General features: G+C 45.2%; 1 protein-coding gene across 3 annotated transcripts in view; it reads right to left on the bottom strand.

The window, feature by feature from the left end:
* Window positions 1-21,268, bottom strand: part of LOC147017742 (synaptic vesicle glycoprotein 2C-like) — a 98,430-nt gene that overhangs the window by 62,466 nt on the left and 14,696 nt on the right. For all 3 annotated transcript variants that reach the window (XM_085847622.1, XM_085847621.1, XM_085847620.1), the window contains exon 2: window positions 2,658-2,992. In XM_085847622.1, coding sequence (XP_085703748.1) covers window positions 2,658-2,882 — 225 coding nt within the window. In that variant the 5' untranslated portion in view covers window positions 2,883-2,992. The remainder of the gene's footprint in view (window positions 1-2,657; window positions 2,993-21,268) is intronic.

Below are 21,268 nucleotides of genomic sequence, written 5' to 3'. Positions count from 1 at the left end.
TGTGCCTTGTTGCTGCACCAAGTTAGGGGGGATACAGTGCCGATAGAAAGTCCACACCACATTTCACGATTTTCACCTTTTGTTGCCCTATAGCCTGAAATTAAATTTCATTAAATCAGACTTTTTCCACCTTTACTTACTTACTTAGTAACTCACAACTTCCAAGTAAAAAGCAAATTCTACAAATTTTAGAAAACTAAATAAAAATACAAAACTAGAATATCTTGGTTGCATAAGTGTCTTATCCTTATAATATACCCATATAATAGCAATTGTAAATTAGCTCAGGTGTAACCAATCACCTTTAAAATCACACACCAAGTTAATTGGCCTCCACCTGTGTTCAATTGTAGAGATTCTGATTATTTCACAATAAAATCAGCTGTTCCTGTAGGTTTCCTCTGCTGGGAAATGCATTTCACAACAAAGACTCAACCATGAGTACCAAGGCAGCGACTGTAGGAGCTTTCAAAAGAACTGCAATCCACCCATCCATCCATTGGGACCATACTCTGTACAGAGCATCGGTGCTGGTGAAGCAGTCTCCTGGGCTATTGGGCACACTCCTGGATGGATCACCACTCCAACACAGGATACTCAAATAGCTTAATCTTCCCAGCAAGCAAGTACTCGGTTTGCTGACCTCATAAGGATGACAGGCTGAGTCATCCCCACCTGGTATTAATTCAATAGCAAAGCAGGATTTGAACTCATGACCCTCGGATCACAAGCTCACCACCCTAACAATTAAGCCAACACCAGGCATACCTCCGATATAAAGTTGTGGAAAGGCACAGATCAGGTGGTGGGCACAAAAATATTTCAAAGGTCTTGAATATCCCTTGGAGCACAGTCAAGCCAAACATTAAGAAGTGCAAGGCGATTGGTACCATCAAGACCCTGCCGAGATCAGGCCATCCCTCCAAACTGGATGACCAGGCAAGGAGGAGATTGATCAGAGATACCACCAAGAGGCCAATGACAACTTTGAAAGAGCTACATACCTTTTATGGCAAAGACTGGTCACTATGTGCATGTGACAACAATATCCCAAGCAATCTACAAGTCTGGCCTGGACAGTAGGGTGGCAGGAAGGAAGCCATTACTCAAAAAAGCCCACCTTAAGTCCCTTTTGAAGTATGCAAAAAAAACATTCCAGCGATTCTGAATCCATGTGGCAAAAAGTATTGTGGTCTGACAAAACCAAGATGGAACTTTTTGGCCTAAATGCAAAATGTTACGTTTGGCACAAACCCAATACAGCACATCACCCAAAGAACACCATCCCTACTGTGAAGCATGGTGGTGGCAACATCATGTTATGGGGATGTTTCTCAGCAGGGACTGAGGAACTTGTCAGGATAGAAGGGAAAATGGATGGAGCAAAATACAGAAAAATCCTCGAGGAAAACCTGCTGCCCTCTGCAAGAAACCTGAAATTGGGGCAGAAGTTCACCTTTCAGCATGACAAGCTGTTGTCAGCATGACAAGCACACAGCCAAAGCTCCACTGGAGTGGCTAAGGAACAAAAAGATAAATGTCCTTGAGTGTCAGAGTCAGAGAGTCAGAGAACTGACCTAAATACTTGAAGTCTGAACTTGAGTCAGAGAACTGACCTCAATACAATCAAAAATCTGTGGCAAGACTTGCCAATATTGCTTGCTGCACAGATTGAAGATTGCTGTCCGTCAACGCTACCCACACAACTTGACTGAGCTTGAACAGTTTTGTACAGAAGAATGCGCAAATATTGCCCAATGAAGGTGTGCAATGTTGGTGGAGACCTGTCCCAACAGACTCACAGCTGTAATTGCTCTCAATGGAGCTTCCACCAAGTATTAACTCAGGGGGGTGGACACTTATCCAACCAAGATATTCTAGTTTTGTATTTTTAATTAATTTTCCGAAATTTGTGGAATTTGTTTTTCACTTGGATGTTGTGGGTTATGATGTGAAAAAAGTCTGATTTAAAGAAATTTAAATCCAGGCTATTAGGCAAGAAAATGTGAAAATTTTGAAAGGGGGTGTAGACTTTCTATAGGCACTGTATACTCTATATATATATAAAATGATTAATGAAGTTCTCCAACCTAGATGAATGCCATGATGATACCGTCATGACAACGTCATGACTCGCAGTCCCAGAAGTGCCTCTTGCAGTGCAAAGATGCATTTATTGGTCCCACATCATGCAGCAATAGCTGAACTAGGACTTGATCTGAGGTCCTCACCAATCACAGTGCATCATTAACCAACATATATACGTACATACATATATACATATACCGTGTGTATATACACACACACACACACACACACAAACACACACACACACACACACACACACACACACAAACACACACACACACACACACACACACACACACACAATATACATGTGCTTTGAAGAAGGAAGAACCTCATGGTAAATGGGTGTATTTTGCACAAATCTTTTGGAAACATTGTTTCTGGTGCAACAAAGTCTTTCATGAGAGTGTCAAACAATGGGTGTGGAGTCAAAGTCGAGTCTTAAATGTATATTCCTACATCACTGGAACATAGAAGACAACCCCCTCCTCCATCACAAGGAATTAACACCATCCAATGAATCTTACATTAATTCATGTTAACGCAAATTAAAAGGATGAAAATCATACCGGTTTGGTTCTGCTTCCAGCTGGGATGCCCTGGTATTCTCCTTCATAGATCTCATCATCTTCATCATGACCTTCGGTTTCTTCGCTTGATGCTCCATCCTCAGTGCGTCTATCACTCCCCTCCCTAAAAGCCAAGTAGCCCTCATCCAATATCCTTGAGTCTTGGTCATTGTGGTCCTGATACTGCACCATGGAGGAACCCTGATATCCATGCATATTATCCATGCAGAACACGGTTCTTTCTCTCCACAACCTCAGATCACAATATCCCCTCGCTGGTTGGCATGAGCTTTGTATTCTTTTGGGCCTTGTTTTTTCTTTACTTTTACAGGATTCTGTCACATAATCAAATATAAACAAGTCACCATCACATAAATTTTACAAATTACCAAACTGTATCATACAGTCTAAATTGTCTGCATACAATAGTCCATAGGTATCTATTGTTTGACCGAATTGGTTTGGCAATAATCTCAAGACCATTTACACACATTTTTGTCCAAGAAAAACTGAAGCTGTTGCCATCGTAATCTTTTTCAGGAAGTGAATTTTCTGCTTTGACAAATTTCTGAAATTATAAGGCAAATCAACACATTTACAATTGGACTCCAAGCAAAATGGTTTTTCCAAGTTGGGATCATCTAGAAAAGGGAAGGAGAATTTTATAAATATCCGACTATCTTAAACAAGAGTGATAATTATCCAATTTATTGCACGTTTATTTTTTATACCTATTATAATATATATAACCAATTATAACTATACAATAACCAATTATAATTGGTTTGCAATACATGTCCCCTTCCGGTCACAATGAATGTTCTTATCCCTTTATTTGGGCAGTGGATAATGGCACGTTTAGTGCCAAAAATAATAAAACTAACCTGATGTACATACATGAAGCAAAAACGTGTACGGCTGATGTACGTATATAATACATCTTGGTTATACACCGGGGATCATTCTCATTGCAGTGGGCCATGGACCAACACCAAGGCCCGAGGCCTCCTGAGATGTGCAATTTCATGAAATAGCAGCACATGATTTTGTTGGGTTGAGTCAGGCCAGCTGTCCAGACAATGGGTGTAAATCAGTGAGGTGGAGTCAAGGCAGCTGAACACTGACCCATGTATTGTACCCCAGTGTATAATCCCCACTTTTTTATCGGCAAAAAAGGTAAAAGTTGGGGGTGTAGTTAATACACAGGTATAGAAAGAAAATCAGTTTTAAAAACGATCAATGCTGAATTTAAATCATATTCAAAATGAATGCTTTTTAGCGGTCGGAACTGCTGTTAAGCTCAATTTTACAGTTTAAATTTTGAAAATCGTTTCAGGTTCAGAGTTTGTGCAGTGTTTTATTAACCGTGTGTGGAAATTAAATAAAGTGACATCCGGAGACACCCGGAGTTTCGGTGCATGGTGTAGAAAGAGCCTCGCAGCTCTGAAAACGCCATTAAGCACAAAAGAATAAGAAAAACAACTGGTCTTGCATCAAAAGAAGAATTATTCACAATGGCTTGAGTCTAATAATGGAGCACCGCCTCAAGTAAGCTTGTGCGCAAACTTACGTGCTTCCGACAATAGGCTGTGGGCGGTCACGTGACCCTCAAGAAGGGCCGCTTTGTGCTTCACAAGGAGCACCATCACAGTGAAGGAGGAGCGCAATGTGACGATCAACATGACTGGTCATGAGAAGGACCGATTCACCATCATGCTCGCCTGCACCCCAGACTGAGACAAGCTTCCCCCATATGTCGTGTTCAAGAGGAAGACACTGCCCAAAGACAAGTTTCCAGCCAGCATCATTGCACGTGCGCAGCAAGAGGGGTGGATAGATGAGGGACTGGTCCAGGACTGTGTTCACACAGTCTGGACAAGTAGGCTGGATGGCGGTCTCTCCCGATGACGGAGCATGCTAGTCCTGGATGCGTTCAGTTGTCACAAGACCGCCGACACCAAAGCACTGCTCTGTCGGACCAACACTGATCTCAACATCATCCCAGACGGGATGACATCACTCCTGCAGCCCCTCTATCTATCCATCAACAAGCTGTTCAAGGACGGACTACATTGCTGCTGGTCCGACTGGATAATGAGTGGGGAGAAGACCTACACCAAGAGCGGGAGGATGAGAAAGGTCGATCATCTGATAATCTATGGCTGCATCATCAAGGTGTGGGAGGAGATACCATCGGACATCATCAAGTGAGCATTTCTGAAATGCTGCATCTCCAACAACATGGACGGCACAGAGAACGACATCATTTCGGAGGAGGAGGCTGCAAATGACTGTGACAGTGACGTGGACAGTGACAGGGACTTGCTCTACCCTGATTCGGACAAGGAGTTATGTGCCATCTTCGACAAGGAAAGCATTAACGAGGATTTCCTAGGTTTTAGCTAAAAAGCTTCATCAATCCCAAACGACCCTTTTCAGGACCACAAATACACAAGAAATATGTGATACCGGTATGGATCCCTTTTCTTCCTTTTTCTAGGAACAAAAAAATTCTGTTTATATTATAACATTAAAAAATCTTCTTCTTCTTCTTTCGGCTGCTCCCATGTTAGGGGTCGCCACAGCGGATCATCCGTATGATCCGCATAGTAATTTAGCACATGTTTTACGCCGGATGCCCTTCCTGACGCAACCCTGGTCACCTCTTATGACACAGGGATATGGTACACCTATTTTAACCGGGGTATACACCGGCCCAGTACACTGGTACTCATTTCGCCGACCTCGGAAGGATGACAGGCTGAGTCAACCCCCTGGTGTATTAATTCAGTGGCTCAACGGGGCTTGAACTCGGGACCTTTTGGATCCCAAGCCGCTGCCCTAACCACTGCGCCAACACCAGGCTATATAACATTAAAAAATAAGAAAGAAAAATAAAAACTTCTTGGAATCCTCTCCTCTTTCTTCAACAGTCTTATTCTCATTTTCAAGAAGTTAGACAGAATTAAACGGACATGGGAGTAAGCATGTTGATATTCCGTCACTTTGTTCCATACAAAGTTAATGTAAAAACGTATTTAGATCTACATCAGAAAAGAAAATGATCAAACAATTAATTTCTTTTGAGGGTGAAAAACATGGATGCAGTTAATACACTGGAAAATATGGTGTGTGATATTTTCTAAGTTTATAAAGGATATAACTCTGTAAAAATTGATGAAATGCCCTGAAATTCAAACTTCTTCTGTAACTTATCATAATAAATCCATGTACCAAATTTCAGTTGAATATGTTAAAGGGTGTGGAAAAAAGTCTAAAAAACCACAGGTGGGACGGACAGATGGACAGCAACCCTGTAGTCCCCTCCGGTGAAACCGGTATGAAACTAATAAGGCAATTGTATGTATGTATGTGTATGTATATGTATGTGTATATGTGTATGTATGTATGTATATGTACGTATGTATGTATATGTATGTGTGTATGTATGTGTATATTGTTGCGGGCCAGGGTCCGGTGGCTAGAACGACCACTTGGTTGGGGAAGTTACGTCGTCTCCCACCAGACTCCCGGAATTGTAGGCCGTCGCTCACGGATAAATCCATGACGCGGCGGGTCGCTTAACCAACTGTGGACGCCAATACCTCAACCGCGTAGCGTAGGGTCTTCCTGCCAGGTGTAATCAGTTTACCTAATTAACCACGTGGTTTCGCCAACCGGGGAACCACGCCCTCGGTACCCCTTTCCCGAACCGGATCACTCCACCAACTACCAACTACCAACTCCGGATCGCATGCAGCCGAGCGGAACTGCCAAGGACGTACCAGCTAGAATGAACAGATTATTGGGGATAAAGACCCGGTTAAACTCAGATGCGAAACATGCTGGACCAATGAAGGAAAAGACAAAAACGATCTGGGAACATTTCTACAATTATTTATTTACAATAAAGCGAGGAAAAACATGTGGTGCAGGAACAAGGTTTATTGGTGTGTTATGCAGGGGAAAGGAGAGAGCGATGTAGTGCGACAATTTTACAGCAAGTTACCAAAGCGGACACAGAGCAGACTTAACACGAGAATAATAAAAGCAAGAATTCCAATAATCAAGAACTTCTACATTTTACTTATAAGACAGGCGCCACACACTCAGACACATGCTCAGACAAAATAAACCCAATGAACTGAAAAGGGGACCTTTCGCAGTTCGGAAAGGAAGGAGCTGAGGTTGCAGTTTGGAAGGGAGGGAGCTAAGGTCGCAGTTCTCGGTACTTGAGAGCCGAGGGGGAGGGATGCTCCATGGTGCAGCACCTGACAAAGGTTGAGTTGGTCAGCCACAACCCTAAGTGTGGAGTTCGTGTCCATGAAGGAGCTTGAGTGGAGAGCGTGGGCCGCTGAGGCGAGACATGGGTAGACACTTTGCAACAATGCCACCGAACTCTCCGACCACCAAAGAACCAACGACCTTCCTTCTTTCTTTCTCAAGACCCTTCCACCAACTCAACCACCCCCACAAAACGAACCCTCAAATCCAACTACGAACTCAAATCACTCAACCCTCCTCTGAGGATCGCTTCGTACTTTTTAGATCCCCCTGGGTGGGGAGGTGCCTTGGCGAAGCTGACGTCATCATCCGTCCCGATTGGACAGGGCCTTCATGGGGTCCGCCCTTTCTGGACGGGTTTTGGCCAGGCCAGCAAGCCCGCCCACTCCACACGTGTGAGGACCCACCAAGAAGGAACTACTGCAAGATTTTGCCTCTAAAAACGAGTCGCTGGTTAGGCGAGTAAGCGGCGAAGCGCTTGTCCAGCCCAAGCGAGAGTAGCAAGCGAGAGAAAGGTACTGCGGCTCCAACAACAGGGAAAATAAAATAAAAGGGAAGAAATTATTCGTAATCCTAACGAAAAGCCCATCGCAACGCACCCCAGTATCAGCCCACAACACACAAGGGAGGGATCTTTCTGCACATATACTAATGGCATAACTAACTTCGGGACAACTGTATGTTTGTATGCATACGATTTCTCGAACCGTAACACTACCCCCCTTCCTTTTGCTGGACTCGACCCGAGTCATTTACATCCGTGTGGCATGCAGGTGTAGGTTTCACTCGTATGTTTTACCTACGGATCCCTGAGTGCGACATTTGAATTCATGTCCCAAAAATAAATAACCTAGTGCGTTGCGTAACTAAACTAACAGACTCATTCGGACAACAACTATATTGCCGGCGCTAAACAAACAACAGATGGGTTAGGACTATATACATTTCTAATATTTACACTACCCATGGCCCAGGACGTGTGACTTGAGGAAAGAACAAAATAAATGAAACATTCGTGGTTGAGTGCCACAGCAGGAAATCGATGGTCAGGCGTCTTCAGGGCCCTCAATGGTCCTTTGTTTGTTGGTCGATCTTTTTTTTTCTTTTTTTCTTTTTTAAATTATTCCTGGCTGCTGGAGGCAACTCACCCTTACACGGCAGACCACACGCCATTTCACAGGCCATTTGAACTGGCCTTTATGCAACAAGGAGCTATTCGGGCTGCCCAGTGCAGTCCCCGGCAAGGCGGCTGCCTGCAGGGCAGTCCCTGCAAAACACTTTCACAGAGATGGTCCTGTGCACATGGTGAGGTTGAATGGCAATGCAAATAAAGGCATGGCCAGGTATGGAGTCAAGGCAAAGGCATAAAAAGGCATGACAAATGCAGACCAGATAAGGTGCAACAGGTCGGCACATGAAGCTGGCTGGCCTCGGCGTGGTCTCGTGAGGTTGTGGCGGGAGTGTGGTAGCATTGGCCAGTCCGAAGACGGGCTCGGACCTACCCTACGGTCTCCCCCCAACCTATCGCATATGCCTGTCCTTGTCCATACCCCTTACTTGTCCATACCATTTAGCCATTGTCCCCCCATTAGCTTGTAACAAAAAAACAACGAAATTTAGACTATTTTTATTTATTTATTTATTTATTCATTATTCTTTTTCTTATTTTTATTTTTTTATAATTACGTGTGTCCCTAGCCCCCTTTATCGTATTTGTTCGGCTAACCTGTCCTGACTGTCCATCCCCAATCCCTAAGATCCTTTTTTGAGGGGATTGATGAAGAGACAATTTAATCTGTCTCGAGGCCCAATGTAACCTCAGAATAACTCCCACCGGTTTCAGAAATTTCCAAGGTGAGTCCAGCAGCCCATGAACACCGAAGGGATGGATGGTGCGAGGGGGTACATGTTTCCTATCTATCCTAGCATTTATTAAACGTTAATCTATCCTGGGGGCTTTTCAACACGCCTGTCTCTTTAAACTATTGGTTCTTGCAATCACGATTCCCATCGCCTGTGTTGGTGTTCGTTATTAATTTGGGCCTGGCCCGCAAATTTTCTCTCGTGCTTTTGCACAATTTCATGGCTGGGCAGCGTGGCTCATTTGGCAGGTACATCCATCTGCCGAACTCGATCTTCGGCACCCCCGGGTCACTGAGGCTGTCTCTGAGCCTACCTACTCCTTCTGAACGTGGGGGATGCCCTTCCTGGCATCTTCCCCGTCGATGCCAACGTGGCATTTTGGTGCTCCGGGTCCCGTTTCCATGGGCTACCCAAGCCCATTACACTAACTCGGTCGCTGGAACCCATGGCCTACTCTGGCCGACTACTTCAGTGACCGGGGTGCCCTCTACTCAGTGCGCACATTTCATCAGCCACGCTCCCAGCCAGTCAATAGTCTCCTGCACCCTACAAAAGGTTTTGTGCCTTCGCTCAACACCAACAACAAACTGACATCCTTTAGGTTAATTTAAGTAACCCACTAACTGTCATTACACTAACCCTGGGTTCCCTTGGGTGGGATTCACTCCTCCCCCCAATCATTCATTCGCACCATGCATTTCACATTCACTCCATTCACACTCGGGCCTACTGACCACATTCATTCATCATCTTTTTTTTTTATTCACTCGGACACTGACACTCTACGAGCTACAGTACGTTCCCATAACTAGCTCGTGCTCCCCGTAATCCCTTATTCTAATACACGTTCCATTTAATTCTACGAAGCTAATCTACGTCCCCACGTTCCATGTCTGTCCATGTCTCCAATCCATTTCTAAATTCTATCCTAAATTCCCCATAACTGATGTCACCGGGCCCCATGGAGGACTGCTCATACCCCATGAGGCTGGTCTATCTAACGCTAAACCCTTCCCCTAACGAATGCTCCTTTGCCCCCCCCCCCCGCAAGGGTGTTCGCTACATCCTGGCTGGGCATCGTGTACTCGTGGCAAGGCTCTACGAGCCTTGCGTCTCCAGGGTGGCGATTTACAACTCACTCGTCCCCTACGTTTGGCAGATGCATGAGGCCGTAACATCGTCCCGTCAATCGCATTTACGTCTCGCTTTCGAGCTATCCACCATGTGAGCCACCGTGTGCTACTCGCCTGGCCTTCGTGCTGCACAATCCTCGATGACGTCACTCGCACATGGATCGCTCTGCGAGGCTTGCCACGCAGGTAGGCCCGGTCGTGTCGTACCTGGGACTCGCTCCGCGCGTTCTGCAAATTCCACTCGTGGCGCGCAGCACGTCGGCCTCTGTACACGTGCTCACATGGGGACGCATGCTTTCCAAATTCACTCGACCCAATTCGCCTCCATTTTAACCGTCTGCGCTCTGGTCTTGTACTAGACGCAGATTGTTTTAACGCCGGCTCCCGATCACGCAAACGTCCACGCTTGGGCTGTTCGCAATATACGGAACGGATCTCGCACGCAGCGTCCCGCGAAACCAGCGCGGTTCCTGAAATAACTCCATCCATTACACGACCCACGTCTCCCGTCTGGGTCGGTCCGTGTCCCATTTCCTCACGTGCACTCACACATGCCATGTCATTTGCACTCCACTCACGCTCCGACACAATCACATCGGGGGCTTGTGTTAGCCCACGAGAACCCGGGGCTTCGATCCCGCCAAAGCTCGGCATGTGCTCCTTCGCACCATGCAACCACTCTACCTCGTACAGCCTTACCGGACTCACCTCATCATGGCTTGCCTCAAGGGAGCATACCGTCTCCCCTTCTTCCTGCAGGAGGTTAATCTGACCCTTGCACTGGGTCTCAAAACATTCCACATGCTCAATCTCAATATCCCTTACCATTTCTATTTATGTCTGCTCCTCTTTTAATTTATGCGTCTCATTTATGATGCCCAATTCTTGGCTCTTCATCTCTACCTGTCCAGGTTCACAGGTTTCTCCCTTGATTATTGTGGTTTCACTTGTCACCTCGACCTTGCCCGTCGTCATCGTGGTCCGAACAGCCTCCACACTCCCCCTCGATCTGGTCATTTCCCTACGTTCAGTCCCGATCCCATTTGAAAAATTCCGGACCATGTTTTTTATTTCGTCCTTTAGTGCTTGCGTATTCGCATCAATTTGGTTTTGTAAATCGCCTTTCAGTGCTTGCATATTCCCATTCATTGTTTGCATATCCCCCTTCATTTGCGTTTGTATCTCCACCAACTGGTTCATGTCAAATTGTTTTGGCGTAGCCGATCTGCCATGATCGGATGTGAATCCGATAGGGATCGCTCGGTCCTCCGTGGGGGAAATTTGATACAAGGGGTCCTCAGGCATTGTTGCCGTTGCCCCCAATGTTACCTCTGGGTATGACTGCAGGGAAAGATCTCTCTCACGACTGTCGTCCTGAGCCACGGATTCTTCGAACATTATCTCAGAACCCACCTGTACCAGCTCGTCTTGGTCCGCCATGGTTCGTACCGAGAATTCACTACAATTTGGATCCTGCTCTTAATTTCGGAGGGAAAGGGGGGAGGGTTGCCAAGCACACCCCTGATCCGAATCCCATAAATTTCTCTATTGGGGGGGGGGGGGTGGAGGGGTTCGAGATCCCACAGCCTGACACCAAACTGTTGCGGGCCGGGGTCCAGTAGCGAGAACGACCACTGGGTGGGGGAAGTTACGTTGTCTCCCACCAGACTCCCAGAATTGTAGGCTGTCGCTCATGGATAATTCCGTGACGCGGCCGGTCGTTTAACCGACTTCGGATGCCAATATCTCAACCGCATAGCATAGGGTCTTCTTGCCAGGTGTAATCAGTTCAGCGAATTAACCACATGGTTTTGACTACCGGGGAACCATGCCCTCGGTACGCCTTGCCAGAACTGGATCACTCTACCAACTACGGTAGAGTACCAACTCCAGATCAGATGCAGCTGAGCGGAACTGCCAAGGACGTACCGGCTAGAATGAACAGATTATCGGGGATAAAGACCCGTCTAAACTCAGATCCGAACCATGCTGGACCAATGAAGGAAAAGACAAAAAGGAGCTAGGAACATTTCTACAATTATTTATTTACAATAAAGCGAGGAAAAACATGTGGCACAGGAACAAGGTTTATTGGAGTGTTATACAGGGGAAAGGAGAGAGAGAGAGAGAGAGAGACAGAGACAGAGACAGAGACAGAGACAGAGACAGAGACACAGAGACACAGAGACACAGAGACACAGAGACACAGAGACACAGAGACACAGAGACACAGAGACACAGAGACACAGAGACACAGAGACACAGAGACACAGAGAGAGAGAGACATAGAGAGAGAGAGACATAGAGAGAGAGAGACAGAGAGACAGAGAGACATAGAGAGAGAGACAGAGACATAGAGAGAGACAGAGACATAGAGAGAGACAGAGACATAGAGAGAGACAGAGACATAGAGAGAGAGAGAGACATAGAGAGAGAGAGACATAGAGAGAGAGAGAGAGAGACATAGAGAGAGAGAGAGACATAGAGAGAGAGAGACATAGAGAGAGAGAGACATAGAGAGAGAGAGACATAGAGAGAGAGAGACATAGAGAGAGAGAGAGATAGAGAGAGAGAGACATAGAGAGAGAGAGACATAGAGAGAGAGAGACATAGAGAGAGAGAGACATAGAGAGAGAGAGACATAGAGAGAGAGAGACATAGAGAGAGAGAGACATAGAGAGAGAGAGACATAGAGAGAGAGAGACATAGAGAGAGAGAGACATAGAGAGAGAGAGACATAGAGAGAGAGAGACATAGAGAGAGAGAGACATAGAGAGAGAGAGACATAGAGAGAGAGAGACATAGAGAGAGAGAGACATAGAGAGAGAGAGACATAGAGAGAGAGAGACATAGAGAGAGAGAGACATAGAGAGAGAGAGACATAGAGAGAGAGAGACATAGAGAGAGAGAGACATAGAGACATAGAGACATAGAGACATAGAGACATAGAGACATAGAGACATAGAGACATAGAGACATAGAGACATAGAGACATAGAGACATAGAGACATAGAGACATAGAGACATAGAGACATAGAGACATAGAGACATAGAGACATAGAGACATAGAGACATAGAGACATAGAGACATAGAGAGAGAGAGCGAGAGCGAGAGAGAGAGAGAGAGAGAGAGAGAGAGAGAGAGAGAGAGAGAGAGAGAGAGAGAGAGAGAGAGAGAGAGAGAGAGAGAGAGAGAGAGAGAGAGAGAGAGAGAGAGAGAGAGAGAGAGAGAGAGAGAGAGAGAGAGAGAGAGAGAGAGAGAGAGAGAGAGACATAGAGAGAGAGAGACATAGAGAGAGAGAGAGAGAGACATAGAGAGAGAGAGACATAGAGAGAGAGAGAGAGAGAGAGAGAGATTTAGTGCGACAATTATACAGCACCTTTCCAAAGCGGACACAGAACAGACTTAACGCGAGAAAAATAAAAGCAAGAATTCCAATAATCAAAGAACTTATACAGTTTACTTATAAGACAGGTGCCACACACTTAGACACACGCTCAAATAAAATGAACCCAATTAAAAGAAAAGGGGACCTTTCGCATTTCGGAAGGGAGGGAGGTGAGGTCACAGTTCTCTGTACCGAAGAGCCTCGTGGGAAGGGATACTCCGTGGTGCGGCACCTGACAAAGGTTGAGTTGGTCAGCCACAACCGTACGTGTGGAGTTCGTGTCTGTGAAGGAGCTTGAGTGGAGAGCGCGGGCCGTCGAGGCGAGACGTGGGTAGACACTTTGCAACAACGCCAACGAACCCACTGAACTCTCCGACCACCAAAGAACCAATGACCTTCCTTCTTTCTCTCTCAAGGCCCTTCCAACAACTCAACCACCACTACAAAACAAACCCTCAAATCCAACCACGAACTCCAAGCACTCAACCCTCCTCTGAGGATCGCTTCGTACTTTTTAGATCCCCCTGGGTGGGGAGGGGCCTTGGCGAAGCTGATGTCGTCGTCCATCCCAATAGGACAGGGCCTTCATGGGGTCTGCCCTTTCTGGTCGGAGTTTCGGCCAGGCCGGCAAGCCCGCCCACTCCACTCGTGTGAGGACCCTCCAAGAAGGAACTACTGCAAGATTTTGCTTCTAAAAACGAGTCACTGGTTGGGCGAGTAGGCGGTAAAGCGCTTGTCCAGCCCATACAAGAGTCGCAAGCGAGAGAAAGGTACTGCGGCTCCAACAACAGGGGAAATAAAATAAAAGGGAAGAAATTATTTGTAATCCTAACAAAAATCCCATCGCAACGCACCCCAGTGTCAGCCCACAACACACAAGGGAGGGATCTTTCTGCACATATACTAATGGCATAACTAACTTCGGGACAACTGTATGTTTGTATGCATACGGTTTCTCGAACCGTAACACTACCCCCCTTCCTTTTGCTGGACTCGACCCGAGTCATTTACATCCATGTGGCATGCAGGTGTAGGTTTCCCCTACTATGTTTTACCTACGGATTCCTGAGTGCGATATTTGAATTCATGTCCCAAAAATAAATAACCGAGTGCGTTGCGTAACTAAACTAACAGACTCATTCGGACAACAACTATATTGCCGGCGCTAAACAAACAGCAGATGGGTTAGGACTACATACATTTCTAATATTTACACTACCCATGGCCCAGGACCTGTGACTTGAGGAAAGAACAAAATAAATGAAACATTCGTGGTTGAGTGCCACAGCAGGCAATCGATGGTCAGGCGTCTTCAGGGCCCTCAATGGTCCTTTGTTTATTGGTCGATCTTTTTTTTTCCTAGAACCATAACAATATGTATGTGTGTATGTATGTGTGTGTATGTATGTATGTATATGTTTGTGTGTATATGCATGTATATGTATGTGTATGTATGTATGTTTGTATGTATGTATAAATAAGTAGTCTTCAGAAAGTATTCACACCCTTCAACTCTGTCACATTTTGTTGTTACAGCCTGAATTAAAAATGGATATGTATGTATGTGTGTTTTTTTTTAAACCTGATCTCCACCAAAATTTTCATACATGTTAGTAGTACCTGGGTTAACAAACAACCCCACCACCCACCCCCCTACCCCCATGCGGGGGAGGGGGGAGATGACTTGACAATGCTCCCAAAGGGAGTGGGTGTTTGTATTACAGTATTTAATATCTGTTTGTCGTTTATAGGATTCTATTCACAATGTCATCACAATCTTAGAATATCTTCGTTCATTGGTATTACAAAACCGTTTTTATTTTGTCACATTCAGCCAACACATTCATCTTCTAAAAGGGATGTGTAATGCTTGTTTTAACTCAGTGATCATTTTTATTTTATTTGTTTGCATATTTGTAAGGCCACAGATGTAATGATCAACCTGAGTTTTGTGCATATATTTCTGATATTTTATATTATCGTATTGATTTTATTTTTGACAGTTTACTGCCAGGTGACTAATTAAAGGAACACTCCTTTCATTTACGTTTATTAAGCACATTCTCATGAATAATTCATTTTTGTAATGGGGGAGGGGGGGGAAACAGGATGTTTCACATTCATCTGTCTCTGGCTACTCCCTCCTGCATTTTGACAACCCCAACTTTGATCCTAAGGTTAATGTTTTTGTATATGTTTGCCAGTCTCTTCCCTATAGCCCTGACACTCTCCCAACCCCCACCCCCCCCCACCCCGCTCCAGCTCCACCAACCCCATGTAGCATTTCCAGCTTCATGTATTTCTCTGTAACCTCCTCTTGTTTCTGTGTGTACTCTCTCAACAGGCTCTTTCTACAAACATAGATTCTTTGCAATCCTATCCCAACCACTCTCTCATTTCTACCTTTCTAATCAATGCAGACTTGAAATACCACCATACCAGTTGGTTAGGAGCCGATCCTGAAAGTACAGTCCCCAATATTGCAGCCAAGGCCTTTTGCGACCACAGCTACTCTTACTCAGTCTCTCTCTGATATATAATCTGCTCTTTCTCTTACAGATTGGTCCAGTACGTCATCAGCTCATTCTGACCTCAACCGTTTTGGGAATTCTCTCCCAATAAACTGCTTTCTCTCCATCACCACTTCATCCTTTCCTGATAACAGCTGTCATATTCATCATAACAACACTGGTACATTGAGACAAGTGGTGAGGCAATTGTGAAAAAGCAACTTGCATTCTTCACTTGTTGGACACTTGTGTTCTCAACTCCTCACTCTCGGTCCCCATCCCCTATCGCACCCAACTTCTCCTGAGATGTTTACACCTGAGAAGGTGAAGAAGGTTCTTTCAACTCTCAATTCTGACTGCAACTGGACCTGATGGCATCAGCTCACATGTCCTAAAATCCTGCTCAGCTGATCTTGCACATCCTCTCTTTGCCCTTTTCACCCTGCCATTTGTGCTCGGTCATCTTCCATCTGCTTGGAAATCTGCAAACGTCACTGCATTACATTAAAAAAGTCCAAAAATGGATCCCCTTAACATCAGGCCTATCAGCTTCCTTCCAATCATCAGCAAAGTTATGGAATCTATCAATCACCGCTGTTGATAGGAAATCCTTCCTTTTCTCCAACAACCTCATCTCAGATCATCAACTTGGATTCAGACCAGGTCTCTCCACCTTGGACATCCTGCTTCAACTCACCCAACAAATGATGGAGGCCCTCAATGTCAGACATGAGATCAGAGCCATCTATTTGGACATATCTCGTGCTATTGATAGTCTGGCATCCTGCCTTGCTCTGCAAACTCTCTGCCAATGGCATCCAAGGCCAACTCCACACATAGCTCACTGACTTCTTCAACTCTCGGAGTCAACGAGTGGCTCTCAATGGAATCCTTTCATCTCCTCTCCTTGTCAAGGCTTGAGTGCCCTAAGACAGTGTTCTGGGCCCACTCCTATTCCTAATCTTCGTAAATTATTTATCTGATTCGGGAAAATACTCTTTATTGATTTACTGATGACTCTACCTTCTGCCATAACATCCCTCATCTTTCAGATGGGCAGGCTGCAGCTTCTTCCCTCTCTTCAGACATTGACAAAAATCACAAGCTGGTCAAACACTTGGAATATGTCTTTCAATCCTGACAAATCTCACACTCTCATTATCTCTCTCCCAAAGGACCATCTGCCCCCCCCCCCACCCACTCTTAATTGACGTTCTTAACAATCCTCTTGAGGAAGTTCAGCCAATCAAACTCCTGGGTCTCTTTGTCAGTCACAATCTTTCTTGGAGAAACCACATTTCAAAATTGGCCTCCAAGTACAGCTGCTGACCGGGCATTCTCTGTCGTACAAAGTCCTTCCTTGGCACACATTAACTCCTAACCACCTACAAGGCTTTCATCTGCAGCTTGATGGAGTACTGCTCTCCCCTCTGGGCTGGCTTCCCTGCCTCACATGTTGCTCAGCTTGATGCCCTGGAAACCAAGGCATTTAATATTATTGGAATCTCTCATGATGAAGCTGATTCTATGGGCTTTTCACTTCACCATTGCAGACAGGTCAGTCATCTCTCTCTCTTTTCCATGTCCTTTCTGGTCTTGCACCCTCTGCCTTTTCCATGCTTTGTCCCCCCCCCCCCCAGGGTTCTGCAGAGCACACACGGTCCACCACAAACCCCCTTCTGGTGAAACTATTTAATTTAAGGATCACTGCTCACCTCCACTCATCCATTCGTCTTTTTCCCCCACCTGTGAAACCAACTTACACATTCTCTTCAATGTCATTCTTCCCTCCAGGTCTTCAAGACAGCTGTTTCACCACCATCTCAGATCACCCCCCCCTTCCAAAAATCATGATCTTTCCTACCCTCGTTAACCCCCACTCCAAACCTTCCTCCTTCCAAATTTCCAGTTTTCCCTCCTGAGAGTTTCCTTTTATATTCACCTTGTCCACCCCATGAATCCTCTCCTGCCCCCCCCCCCAACCATTGTTTGTGCAAGTCTGCCTCTACTTTCCCCCTTCTCTCAACTGTTCCGTTTGTCCTGTTTTGTCCTGATCAATTCAGTGTACTAATTCTAGCTCTTCCAAGAGCCTCGGCGATGGATACAAAAAAAGGCAAAAACTAACTGGTATAAACCTAAAGTCCCTCTGCACAGGTTGCAATCAGTGTTTATCAGTCTTCCAATGATTCAGAAGTCAACATCAAGCTTGGATAATATTCATGAAGACTCTCACCATCCTCCAACGTGTGTTGGCAGCTGGTCACTATATCCTCTTGTATACCTTCCCCTTATGTACCTTCAGTCAAAAAGCATGGACTCATGTTGGACACAGTTGTGGTAAAAGGAGAACATCCTTACACTATTTACTGATGAGACCAAGGTCCCCAATCCTTCTGTCCCCCTACCCACCTTGTCCCCATCACAGATTACTCTTTGCAGTGCATCAACTTCTCTCCCACAAAGATTGAGAAGTTCCAAGTCAATCATCACACCTCCTCTGCAACTGCACTTGATGCTATTGGCACTGTCATCCTCAAGAACTGTGCTTTGGCCCTATCCTCTCCTCTGTGTCCACACTCCTCCAGGTTTTTCCAAGATGTTCTCCTGTCTTCATCTTGTAAAGTTGAAAACATCCCTCCTATAAATAGTGATGGAACCTATCACTGCTGCAGACCTCCAGTTTGATCTCTTTTCCAACTCTCTAATCTCTGGTCATCAGTTCGATTTCCATACTGGCTATTCTCCCACAGGCACATGTTGTTTCTTTTAAACAATAAATAGATGGATGCACTGAATCTCAAAGAAGAGATCTCTCTTGATATTTCTCAAGCTTCAGATACTGTCAGCTCCCAAGCCTTACTTTCTAAGCTGACTGGTAATGGTCTACAAGTTCCCCTCCTTGAATGCTTATCTTATTTTCTCTGCTGGTGAAACCAATGGATTACTTTTGATGGCCTCCTGTCTCAAGGTCTCCCTCTTGCGGCTATTGGCGTTTGAGCCAATATGTTAGGATCAACCTTTTGAGAGGCAAGGTTCTGCAGGATCTATCTTGGAAAATCAGGGAAAAACAAGTCACTGGTCAGATACTTGTAATATGCCTTTTGGCACTCCAAGTAGTCAGTATCCTTCCTCAAAGTCCTGGTGGTCCCTTATCAAGTCTGTCTCAAGTGACTACTCCCCCTCACTCTCCTCAAACAGCCTTATGTCAGATTCTTATTCAGACAAGGCAGAATGTCTCAACTCTGTGTTTGCCTCCAAATCTCATGTGCCCAACCCATCCAGCTGTGTCCCCACCTTAACTCCCCAGCCCCACTGATTATTGGCTGTATGTCTTTCACGCCTGTAAAGGTAGTATAGGAAAAATTATATCCAGCATCGACTCTTCATCAGCAATAGGTCTTGATGGTATTGGTGCCTCTGTTCTTTAATCTTGCTCTGCTGTTATTGCTTCACCTTTGGCTGTTGGTATCAGCCTGCTCTTCTCCATTGGCAGCCGCTCGTCTGCCTGGAAGTGCATCAACATCACTCCCATTCATAACAAGGGTGCAAAAACAGGTCCCATCAATGAATTTCCTTACATTTCCAAGCAAAATTATGGAATCGATCATTGCTGCTGATGTCGTCTTTCTTCTTTTCAAACAGCTTGATCCCTGTCCACCAGTTTACATTCTCTTTCAATCCCTCTGACTCAACTATAGACATGCTTCCACTTCCTTTTCAGTAACTGAGGCCCAAAATCTCAAACAAGAGTTGAGGACCATCTCCCTGGACTTATCTAGGGCACTGAACACAGTCTGAACCATTCAGAGCTCATTAAATTGTCCAAGGCATTCATCCGAAATATCAGAGGATGGATGGGTCCCCACTCAGGGCTGGTGTTGCTGCTACCCATCTTGCTCCTCTGGAGGTGATTATGTCCAAGGTTCTCTACATTGTTGGCATCTCTCAGCAGAAGGCTGCTTGCTCACTGCAGGCATATCGGTGGACCCTCAAGTTTTCTATTGCCTCACTTCTCCGATCCTTTTTTCTCTCTGTGTCCTCCCTCACACACTAAAGCCATATATGTTCTTGTGGAATCCGACACCTAGTTACTGTTCCCATTTCTAAGCTAAACACTCACCTCCATTCCTTCCTTCCTCTTTTTTCTCTTCTGTTGAACTGACTGTTGCCTTGTGGCCCTCCCTCCAATCTTTTAAGAGTGCTTCTCATCATCACTACAGTGGGCTGGCAGGATGGCCTAGAGGTATGCACACTCACCTCTGAGCTGTCTCGCCTGGGTTTGAATCTTGACCCAGCTATAAGCTGTCATCCTAGTGTCTCACAGGCAGGGTGATTGATCGATCTGTGTGTCATCCCTTGGAAGGACTTTAAACTGGGCGTCCCATCTTCTGGCATTAGTTGGTGGATTTAAAGATCCCACGGTGTCTGACGTGAATAGTCGATGAATTATCACCAGCACCATGAACAAATTACCAATTCCTGCTCTCACCTACAGGGGCATGACAACAGTGACACAGCCGTGCTCCCAATAATGATGCAACCAGCAGCCACAGGCTGCATACGAAATGAATGAATGAATCGTTACCCCATGTGTTTGCCCATATCCACTTTTGCTCTCTTCTACCCTCATTGACTCTCCCCACTTCTTTTTTTCGGCCATTTATATTTGATGTCCTTATCTCCATGATCTCCTTGGAGCTTAGATCCTCCATCAGACTGTGAATCTACTGCCCTGTCATTTAGCTCCCCACAAAAAATAGACCGGGCAATGCTGGGGTACTCCTGCTTGTATTTCATAAGAAATACCATCTGAAATATATTTGAAAGTTTTAACTGAAAGATAATTTAATAACTTTAGTCCATTACGAGTCTCGTCCGTTTCAAACGTCACTGCCAATGAGAACAGCATGTATGTCAGCAAATAAGTTCGATTAACGTTGGCATCTGTCATTTGTGATTTCATATCGAGTATGACACATTTGTCATTTCATTACGTGGCCTTTAAGATGAAAGACAGTAATGCTGATTTGTAAGTCATTTTCTTCTGGATGAATGTCAGGAATCCTCAGGGAAATCAGAGAAACTGGCAGTGGGTTTTCTTTTTCCTTCTGAAGATGACTGGCACCTCACAGGGTAGTTTGCTCATTATTTTAACACCCACTGGTGGAGGAAAAAAAATCTTATGGGTATAATGAAGACAGCTATCTCTGCACAACACCTCTAATTAAATTTGATGAGAGTTATCAGCGTTAACTGAGCCATTTAAGGAAAATATTCGTTAGTGGGAGTTCCTTTATTGAAATTGTTACGTTTGTTGTTGTTGTTGTCGTCAGCAAGTGGAACTATTTTCAGGCATTTGAAAAGTGAGTGTATAATTTTTTATATGTTGAGGAGCTGGGTGGGTTATAAATTTGCCAGTTGAAAGTCGCATG

Source organism: Eptatretus burgeri, chromosome 11 (assembly GCF_056783735.1).
Source record: "Eptatretus burgeri isolate ZD-2024b chromosome 11, Ebu_testis_v1, whole genome shotgun sequence".
Classification (NCBI taxonomy): domain Eukaryota; kingdom Metazoa; phylum Chordata; class Myxini; order Myxiniformes; family Myxinidae; genus Eptatretus; species Eptatretus burgeri.
The sequence above is the reverse complement of the archived record's forward strand: the minus strand, read 5'-3'. Positions and strand labels throughout refer to the sequence as shown.